General features: G+C 29.3%; 2 protein-coding genes across 2 annotated transcripts in view; both read right to left on the bottom strand.

Annotated features, from left to right (window-relative positions):
• The window catches only part of LOC17880977, an 82,438-nt gene extending 81,565 nt beyond the window's left edge, over positions 1–873 (bottom strand). Inside the window, exons 1-4 of the mRNA XM_023778578.1 lie at positions 825–873; positions 642–727; positions 512–559; positions 358–434 (exon numbers count right to left, since the gene is read on the bottom strand). Coding sequence (XP_023634346.1) covers positions 358–434; positions 512–559; positions 642–727; positions 825–873 — 260 coding nt within the window. The remainder of the gene's footprint in view (positions 1–357; positions 435–511; positions 560–641; positions 728–824) is intronic.
• Positions 874–4,541: 3,668 nt separating this feature from the next.
• On the bottom strand, positions 4,542–5,360 carry LOC17880258 (cyclin-dependent protein kinase inhibitor SMR6). Its single transcript, XM_006284722.2, has one exon. The coding sequence runs from the start codon at positions 5,135–5,137 to the stop codon at positions 4,787–4,789; it is 351 nt and encodes a 116-aa protein (XP_006284784.1). The 5' UTR covers positions 5,138–5,360; the 3' UTR covers positions 4,542–4,786.
• Between the last annotated feature and the right edge of the window lie 6,208 nt (positions 5,361–11,568).

An 11,568-nucleotide genomic window follows, 5' to 3' on the forward strand; every position in this document is an offset into this window, starting at 1 on the left:
GTATATTGTTTTAAAATCATTGATTAAATAACATTAGACTTGGGTTAGAGTTAGACTCTATTAAAATCCATTATCCAATAACACCCACTAAGACTTCAATACAGAAATTTGAAATGGGAAAAAAATACGTGATGGTAAAAGTTTGGTATAATTTCATTAAAAATTGTAAAATCATTTGTTATAGAATTCAATTCTATTATTCAAAACCAAAAGATATCATGTGTCAGTGTAAATACACTTCCACTGATTTAAAGAATGAATAGTAAATCAGTCTCAATGGAGTTGAATTTAACTTAAACAACTAATAACACCCCCTAAGTGAAAATTATCTTAAGGAGCTGCTACAGAGCTACTTACATATCTGATATTTTAGTGTGGCCAGAGAGATGGCCCATATAGAGCGTCTTTTTTGTTATCGCAGGCGCAGCTGCATCCTGAATCCAACAGCCAAGTGTGTTGTGTTAGCACAAGAAAGATGCTTCATTGGATACTTAACCAAAAAATAAGATACCTTATCAGCCTTGAGCTGGAGAGTATCACCAAATCCTTTCGCTGTATCCTATTACATACACGAGAGTACGTAGTAGCCATTAGAACACACACAGTGTTATGAAAATCGAGACCATGTCTAACTAGGTTACCTTCTCCTCGGATGATGTTGTGTCCTTATGTTTCTTTAGAAACGGTTTTGTCTCTAAATCATCATCATCTTCCGGGTTTCGTTTACCTGAATGAATGAAAGAAGAGAAGTGAAAACCAAAATCAACAACCTCTTCTTCTTCAGCCACATGAGATAAGAGCGCAGAGCCACAGAAAACACAAACCTAATAAGCTAACGACGTTGACGGCCGATTCCTTGCTAGAACTGTCCATGGTGAAGGTGTAAACAGTTAACACCGCCGGTTTCTTTATTTTCTGGGAAGAGTTTGAGAGAGCAGCAATAACTATCTTATTATATAATTTAACCTTTTACCAAAAAAAAAACTATGTTACATATAAATAACCCTAGAACTGATTTTTTTGGAAACCTTGTCAAGAAAGAAACTAGGAAAGGTAAGGGTTTAAGAATACTCTGATTTGGGCTGGGCTTTTATTGGTTGGGTTTAAGAATCTGATTTGGACTGAGCTTTTATTAGTTGGGTTTAAGAATCTGATTTGGTTCGGGCTTTTATTGGTTGGGTTTAAGAATCTGGTTTGGGCTGGGCTTTGATTAGTTGGGTTTATCTGCACCATCACTTTCGGGTTTTGTTCTCTCACCATATGATGGATGAGGTGTCAATACTGCAGTGAGACACGTGTTCTTGACGCAGACTTGGACCAAACAGCCGCCACGGTCTTTTTTTTTTCCCGCCCTAATAAACCGGGCAAGACGGGCAGAAGAAGTCAAAACCGCGTTAAAGTGAAAGAGATCGAGAGAGTTAGCCAAAATGTGTCTTTTAAAAAAAAAAAAAAAATTATTAAAAGACAGACTCAGTAAACAAAATACATGTAACTCTACTGCATGCTTTGTGCGGCTGCTGAAGATTTTTTTCCCATAAACAACTTTAAAGAAAACTTAAAATCCAATGATGATTACTAGCTAGGATTAACTTAAACTTAACATATGTTCACTCACTGTTGTTTAAGCTAAATAAAGGCCATACTTGCAACAAGATCGCATACTAAACTTAAGCTCTGTTTCATTTCAAAACCAAATGAAATCACCAAAACAAACAATATATATAAGTGGTGTTTTCTCATATTTTTCTTTTTTGGTCATCAAAGGGTCTAAGATCGACTCAAACGAGTCAAGTATAAAAACAATTGTTTTCAAACCTGACAAAAAGCGGCATAGAACGCATTTGACGTGCCAAATAATCCGCTTTTACATTCATATTTCTTTTTAGCGCTTTTTTGTTGTATAAAAAAAATTGTTCGTCACAAAAAATATGATTCAAACTCAAAAAAAAAAAAACATTAGAAAATGAATATTGCAATTTGCAATATATAAATAACAGATGTTTATATAATTTATCACTTAATGGATTATATATTGGTCCCCTACAAAATAAGCACTTGTATTTTTGTTGAAGAAGAGGTATAAGCTATATTTCATATCTATATAGACAGAAGCACATGTCACATATGTAATGTATGTCTCTGGCTAAATAAAAGAGAACCAAAAAATTTCAGACAGTACAAAAGAATATAAAATTCCTCTATTAATATGTATATATATATGCACTTCATATGATATATCATGTTCACGCAATATACGATAAGAAAGTATTTAAAATACGGCATATGAAAAATGAAGGATATATATTGCTTCAAACAATGAATTGAGAAGAAACAAAAGTGTAAAACCAAAAAAAAATTAAAGAAACAAATGTATAATTACTTAGGTTAACTAGTTGGGAGATGGTCCTTCTCGAGTCTACAGCACTACCTTTGACAAACTGATTTATGGATGTGTAATTGTCACGTTATCACTATATACATATACTGATATACACAATAAACGACATTTTTCTAAAACCCCAAAACGGTAAGAAACAAAACCTAAAAAAATGAAGCTAACCCAAAACATTTTTCTAAATTAATTAAAGTCTCGTTTTTATACGATATTCAAAAGCGTTAGACCATCACTGATCAGTGCTACTCATACTGGTGTATATATGTATTATTGAACTAGAGACATCAGATTCAAACCCTATCTTTTTTACTTTGATACTAATTAAGATTCCTTTGCGTCTAAAAGCAAATTAACACACAAATGCTACTATTTTCTACAACATAAAACAACACTATATTAAATTTTAAATAATATATTTTACTTAGAAAATAAAAATATGTAAATTTCTTCTATAAGGTACAAAACCAGTCATACTATATCATCAGAAAACAAGTTCTAGTTTGATATATTCTTCCCAAAACTTGAAAACAAATCAATAGTATAAATAATCGAAACCTCCTTGTTAAGTGAACACATCGTCTTGGAAAGATGCTTCGAATTTAATCTTTAAAGTTTCTCGAAATGGAAAGATTCGGCTGTCATAAGTTGTGTGACATCTGAAAGCTATAGTGTTTGCAATTGTGAAACCTATCAATCCTCGAGTACTTGGATTCTCATTCGGCTGACGTTATAAATAGTATTGAAAAGAAAATGTATGTATGTATTAGTTCCTTATAAAGAGGCATGACGGTGATATAAACTCGTTCACAAGAATGATCCAAACTCGTCAATCAATCGTCATAGTAGTACGTATAGTCTCCTTCTGTTCAAATATTTCTTCTTGTAAGCATTTCAAACATAAAAAAAGAAACACGAGATTGGTCGTTGTCTCGTAAAGGAACCAAACAAAAGCTCTTAAGTCCCTACATTGGATTCTCCCATCGCACCGCTATTCTCTGAACACTATTTTGTCCTTTTTTATGACTCAGTGTCTTAACACAAAGATAGAGAGTGGGGATTATTGATTTACATGCAACACATAGTATTGGGTATAACAACTAGTACTACTACTGGTGCTTAGGCATGAGTAATTACTAATCATAATGTTTTTGTTGGCGTTTATAAAATTAATTTAGTACAATACAAAGTAGTGGTCAATGAAATTAAAAGAGACTAGTGAGTGAGTGAGTGTGAAATTGTGCACGCAAAAAAGCTCTTTAAACCTGAGCTTTTGAAGAAGAAAGAATCATATATTTTGTATTTTTGGATGCATGGCTTTAGAAGTAGTAGAGACCTCCTTAAAAGAGTCAAAATTCTTACAGAATCCTTTTAAATCATTAGTATTACAGTACATGTGTGCATTATAAAATTATTCTCTTTTTTTTTTTTAACAGTATGATTTATCTCTTTTTATTTGAAATTAAAGATTGCTAATAATGATATTAGATCCCCACCATATTATTTGTTAATAAAAACTATATCGCCCCAACACTGGTTAAAGTAAACTATAATATTATATATAGTTTGGAATGAAATTTTTGGTATGAATTTTCCAAATTTTTTTATGAACATTGGATTAAAAATAAACTATAATTATAATTTTTGTACAATACCATGTCATAGATTTATTCTATAACCAAATTTGATCCTAACTTTGTTTTTTTTTTCCCCTTTGATTCAACTCAAAAATGTATTTTGTTTCCCACATTGAATAAAGTATAAACTACAAAAACAAACATTTAAAATCAAAACCGAAACCCAAACACTTCAACCTATGTCAAAAACAATTTCAACCTTTGATGATAGAGAAAACATTATTACATGCTGAAGTAACATAAACTAATCCTATAAAACGAGTATTGCATATAGAGACATAGAGTATAGAGTCAAAGGGCTTGACGTGTGGACTTGTCATAAAATTATTGGTAATCTTATTTTTTTATTATATTTTGGTAGTTGAGCTACTGGGTAAGATTTGCTCACGTCACTTCCCGGCCGGTCTCCTCCGTAGCCGCTGATGAATCTAAATCCCTGAGGCTATAGTTTTATCCCAAGTTTTATACATTCAAATTAGTGTATTAATCTATGTGATGAACACATTATGTAATAAGGCTCTAATTTAGAAGCTTCTCATTATCATCACTAGTTTCTACATCTCTTGTACAACAACAAGAAGAAAGAAAATAAACAAACTGAGATCTGAAATCCAAAAAACTCTCTGTTAACTAAAAAAAGAAATCATTACAAATATATGTCTTACGTCTAAATTAATAACCCAAAGTTTTCAATATGGTTTGTGATTAGAGAAACTATATAATAAACTCACTAATTCCATTTTTTTGGTAACTATTTCTAACGACGTCGTATAAACACCGTCTCTAAATCATCCGGAGGAGTAAAGAACTCTGTAACAGCGTTACTCCGACATTTCAACGCCGGTCGTCGTTTCCTCGGCGCCGGTGGACATTTAAGTTTCTCCGGTATCTTCGCTTCTTTCGCTGTCGGTGTCGTCGTCGTCGTGGAACATTCTTCCTCTTCGTTGTAGTAATCTTCTTCAACTTCGGCTTCTATCTCCGGCGGCGGTCTGAGTAGTTTCGTCTTCACCGGTTTCAACGTCGCACGAATCGAGATTCCGGCGATAACCCATTTCTTCCCGTCGGATTCTAAACCTCCTTCGTATTGAGATTTCTTCGAAAACCCCATCTTCTTCTCTCTTCAACTAAACTCAACAATCAAGAAAAAAACAGAGTAAAAACCATACAAAAACAGAGAGATACAAAAAACAGAGACTTGTGTTCGTTGGAAAGAGAGAAAGATTTGGTTTTTTTTTGTTTGTTTTGTTTTTTGTTTTGCTTTGAAAGCAAAAATGATGAGAAAGAGAGGATTTAAATAGTCAAAAAATAGTATTCTGTGTGTATATGTCCGAGTCTCAGGAGAAAAAAGAATATAAAGAAGATGAAGAAAGCGTAGGGGTATAATTGGGAATATGAAGGATAAAATTTAGTTGCCCGAGAAATATATTACGGGCAGTGTCTCGCAACCACCGTCTTTTCTTATTTTTGGCGGCATAGTTCGAGAGGTTTTGGTGTCACAACGGCTCTTTTTCCCGCCCTTTTTAATGGTTCCCGCGAGATTTTTATAAACCAACTGAAGAAGATAACAATTCGGTTTATTTACAATTTATCCCGGTTTAGTATAAAGTCGGTTTAATTTAGGTTCAGTTGAAAAATCAATTTGATGCACTAGCAATGACAAATCTATAAATTAATGATACAATAAAATATTACAAGCAAATATTTGTTTTCCAATAAAATTGTAATTAATTTCATATCATTTATGCATTAATAATAAATATAAACGAAGAAAGATAAAATTGGAATTTTTTTTTTGTTGACAGATTTAAGGTAGAAAAATGTCAATATTTAATAGTTTAAATATTAAATTGCATGTTTTTATTATTTTGGGTATTATTCTTCCAACAAAAAAAGATCAAGTATAAAACGTCCAAATAAAAAATGGATGAGGTATTTTTAAGTTTTTTCCCTTTTTGTAAATCATCAAGATTTTATTTTTTTTACGGTTTAAACTGTTTGCAATATCACAAATGACTTTTGAATCTTTCACAAAATCTTAAGACCGACATAAACCAAATTTTTTGACAAACCAGTTCCACTCTTATAAGGACATCCTTATTGGTAACATCTTAAAGAGTATCTTAGATCCTAACAATATTATGACCAGCATGCATGGGTGGTGTCGTGGTTTGGTAATGGTATGATCGGTTTTAGTCACACATATTGTTCTTGGGAACTTTGTTTTAGTTATATACACTATGATCGGATGGATAGTGCCAACACTTAGTGTATAAAGGGGTTAGACACGACTAAGATAATTCCGAGTCTTCCTTCCTATACATTTATCATATGGTTAGAGAATGATGTCCACCATCATTGTTCTCTATGTCTCTTCTTTCTCCTTCCTACTTTTCCAAGAGAAAAATGAAGTATATAAGTCTTAATTCATTAAACTTCCACAAACCCTATATAAGAATGAGAGTGAAAAATATTGTTTTCTAAAAATGGGTTATTGCATAGAAAGATAAATCGAATTTTGATGCATTGAAAAGTTAAAACTATAAGCAATACAACATTTGAAAACATAGTAGACTTGATAAAAATAAAAAGATGAGAATTGGTTGGGCGATTATCATCATGATCATGATGGATTACTCTTCCTCTAGTTTCGGCGTTAAACATGATGATATTAGAGTCCTAGTCTCCTAGAAATCGTAAAAGTAGTTATTTCTCATTTGTGGGATACAAAGAGATATGTAAGTCATAGTTTCATTTTAGTTATTTATGATACAAATACGATGTATTTTACAATGTATTTTTTCTTAATTGTAATTAAATTTTGGCTTTCACTCGTAATTATTTGAGCAAGGGTTCTATACTATTCTATAGATAAATATGCATCCTGATAAATAAATAAAAATATATGCATCCTAATTTATTTCTTAGACAAAAAAAAAATGATGTAATCAAATCTATCTTTTAGTTAAGGTTTTGCAATGCTATTTTATATATAGATATGATCTATCATTATTATTTCTTTATGTAAGAAAGTACTGATTAATATTCAATTATTTGGCGATAGGATGAATGGACCTTTGAGAGATATGAATGGCGATAGAGACAAGTTGAAGGTCGGGAATATCTAGGGCTGGCTGACATATATATAGTGTCACATACATAAGCATTAGATTTACCCACATTCAAAACGTTATAAAATCAATGTAAAAAAATTGAATAACGTCAATTTGACATATTTTTAAAACTCAAAACTGAAATTGAAAGTAACGTTAGTAGGACCAACAAAAGAGCCGACCCTTATCTATTTTATTAGAGAAATTTTACATTTCAAAGAAAGAAAAAATGGGACTCTTTTGGTCAACCAACCTAATTAGATTATTTACTTATCAGAAGTGTTCAATGTAACCACCAAAGGTCCAATACATTTACAAGCATACACATATTCAAGAACTTAGATACATAGCATATGGCCATGCATGTTCAAAACTCACTATGTTAGTAATGTATAAATTACTCTATATTGGAGATATTTTGGAGAGCAAGATATGTATCTTGCGGAACAACTATTATGAACCGTCAAAGTCTGTTATTAAAGTGATCCCCGTGAAGCTCAAGTTGAAGAATATTCTAGAAGTGTGATAAGGATTAAGAGATTTAGAATATTTACCTAATCATGTTTATCTGTTCCTTATTCTAAGTAGGTTAAACATATGTTAGCCTATATATATAGTATCAATTCTCTAAAGATCAAGAACACACACAACAATAAAGAGTATTCTCCCAAATCCTTTTTGGATTATAGTTTGAGATGTGGTCATGGGTTACAACGGACTTTGACGATCCATAATAGTTGCTCTGCATGATACGCATCATGTTCCCTCCCCAAGATATCTCCAAAGAGTTAACCTGAAAGAGTTTACAAAAAAAAGAAACATACCCAAATATTCACCACAACTTTTAGCGTTATTTGGTGACTCAGTGAGTCAGTGACTGCGTGATCAGCTCATAATGTTTCACTTTCACTCATATCCCTAAGTATTGTGAACTTGAACCAATCGGGCCAGATCATCCTCTTTTGGGGAATTTATTAGGCTAAGTAAAAGTGATCCAGTCGTCTACGCAATCAGTTCTCTAGATAAGATAGATACATCACACCAAATCATATTCCTTTGTATATTAACTTGCTTTTTGATCCCAATTGTTATCATGACCTTATTATATTTTAATATTGGTGGGCAAAAGCAAAATTGGAATTATCTTCGATAATCTAGTTTGGGACGGCGGCGTAAGGACAATATTTTTTTTGGTTTGGTCGGTTTGATTATAGCCTCTTCTTTAAATCAATTTGCATGCATTGTAATTTAGGTTTTAGTCTTAACAATTAGGTTACTTATATGTCATACGGATACGAGACTTATATAAACCACAAAACACAGTAGACCCACATTGATGTTCATTTCCAAATTATGCAATTAAATGGCGTCAAACATTATTAACGCTAGAAGTTTTCTAAAAGGTTATATCAACAAGACAACAATATATTTTTATTTTCCCATTACTATCATAACTCTAAAATATAATCATATTTTTGATACACAACCTACAAAATAATATCAAAAACCTATTCAATTTTTCTAAAATAGGATTTAATAGCCTTAGATGATTAAGTATTAAAAAAATTCGATGTTTTTTTTTCAATTCTATTTTTACTATAAATTTTACAATTATCGAATATGGTTACATATAATTTTGTAGATGGTATACAACTTAGCTAAAATGGAATTTAAACTCTGCATAAGTAATAAAAAATTAATAATCACATATAGACAATTACAGTAGAGAATATAAATCTTAACATATAATCAATCTTGCATGTTGATATATGTATCCATCCTTTTTGGATGCGAAACCGAATTACTCAATTTGTATAAAATATATTGTGCAAACTAAAAAGATACATAGATTGTATTCAAAAGGTCTAGATAATATTTTATTTTACCGAATTCAAAAAAAATGAATACATAAATTCTTTTTACCTTTATATATAAACGTCTATTTACCTTTATATATGATATTTAGAGTGACAAGAAAATGTAAGTATAGAACATATGTATAATGAAATTGGTCACTAAAATTCAAATAATATGATGATTAACCCATAAATAAAAGGAAGAAATGTATATATATTTGGCTGGACCATTCGCAATTTGTTTTTAATTAGTATAGATTGTTAAAAAGGAAAATAAACTTACAACTAATATAAATAATTTAGGTGTGTGTTGCCAAAAAAAATATATAAATGTGGTGTCATTTGCTTTTTATTAAAATAATTAGTTGCCAAACAAACATAAAATGACAAAAATAAACAGGACATTGCTTTAAATCAACATTCTTTAGACTGAACCCGAATTTGTCTGATTGCACCAATCCAACAATGATCCAGATATTGCATTTTAGTTTAAAACCCAATTTGTTTTTGGTAGGAAAAAAAAAGCCACAAAACTGGTTTTAATAGCACCATTTTTTTTATAGACTAGGTAATGTCCCGCGCACATGCGCGGGTTGTTGTATCTTTATTTAATTATTTTAATTTATTTCTTACTTATAAAAATAGATTAAATAAATTTTAATGTTTATGACATTTTTACATTTTATTTATTTAAATCATACAATAGAAGCATACATCCATATCTTTTGAATTTATTCGTTGATTAATTGTTCAATTTTGATAGTAATTTTCTTTAGCGCTTTTAAGTATTTTTTGATAAAACAATAATATTGTTAATGATAAAAATAGGAATGATATTGGGAGAATTTAAAAAATACCCTTTTAAAAATACCACTTTTTAAATTTACTCCCTTTTCAAACTTTATCAAAACAACCACTAAAAATGTTAAAATTTATCCATATATATATGTGTAAACTTATAAATATACACACAAATTACCTTTATTTGTGTATAAAATTTTTCTTTATTTCAATGTCTTACAAATTGGTTTGAATATAACCAAAAATTATTTTGTTAAAATAATTACATACTTTGAAAATAAAATAAATATACATGAATTTGTGAGAAAGAAAAAAACATATAAAGTAAAACAATAAAGATGGTTTATTTAACTTTATTTTCTTACAGTACGATGGTCAGAAATCAATACTTTTGAATCTCATCGATAAAGTAATTTCCTTATAGCCATAAAATATTATTATACATATGCATTATATATTTAATAGTATAAAAAAATGAAAAAATGAAGAAGTACATAAAATAAAGAAGAAATATAATTGAAAACAAAAGTTTTAACCAAATATATAATCAAGCTCTTACAATGATATCTTAATTTGAGCTTTCAACCCATGCAAGAACATTAAAAATTAAACAAAGAAAATATTGAGAGTATCAGATATGGTGGAGGAGGATGTAAAAATGAGTATTTATAGGATAAAATATGATGTAAGTTATAATTCTAAAATAATTAAATTAGAGGAGTTATAATTATATTTTATAGTGTGTTAATTGAAATTGAATGGAGGAAACAAATAGTCAATTGAAAGGTTATATAATTTAAGTTACAATTTAATAGTAAAGCGTGGATTTCAAGTATGAATTAAAGTATACGACTAAATGTGTTAGATATTTGGTTTAATTAAAAATAAATATTATGATTGAAAAATAAATGCTAAATGGACCAATAAGAAACCTTAAAAAATTCCCAAAGAATAATTTTATTTTTTAATTTGTTTTTATATTCCTCTTAATTTAAGCTATATCTCTAGGTTTAATTATATTTTTCATCGTTGTAGTATATATAATAGATAGAAAATTGAATATCAAATTGTTTTTTATATAGGAAATCAAGTATAAAATTCAAAGTTAACAAAAATTATAATGTTGTTTCTATTATTACATGTTGAATCACAAACTAAATATAAGGATCATTATTCTTAAAAGAATGTCTTACAAATTGGTTTGATAATTATATTACAAAAAGTTTATTTTGCTAAAAAATTACATACTTTTGAAATTAAAATAAATATACAGGAATATGTGAGAAAGAAACAAACATCCAATGTAAAATAATGAAGATGGTTTCTTTAGCTTGATTTTCTTATAACCATAAAATATTATTATACATATGTATTACATTTTAAAATATAAAAAACAATGAAGACATAAAGAAATACATAAAAAAAAAAATTGAAAATAAAAGTTTAAACTAAATAATTAATCAAACTCTTACAATGATATTTTAAATGAGTTTTCACCCCATGCAAGAACTTTTAAAAAACAAAACAAAGAGAATAATGAAGATATGATATATGGTAGAGAAGGATGTGAGAATGGCTATTTATATGATAAGAAGTGATGTAAGTTACATTTTAAAATAATTAAATTAGAAGAGTTATAATTATAATTTATAGTGTGTTTAATTAGAATTCAATAAAAGAAAACCAATAGTCTTTGGAAATTTATATAATTTTCAGTTTCATTTTAGTAGTAAAGTGTGAATTTAAAGTATGAATTAATGTATGATTAAATA

The sequence above is a fragment of the Capsella rubella genome, unplaced genomic scaffold (genome assembly GCF_000375325.1).
Source record: "Capsella rubella cultivar Monte Gargano unplaced genomic scaffold, Caprub1_0 scaffold_7, whole genome shotgun sequence".
In the NCBI taxonomy this organism is placed as follows: Eukaryota; Viridiplantae; Streptophyta; class Magnoliopsida; order Brassicales; family Brassicaceae; genus Capsella; species Capsella rubella.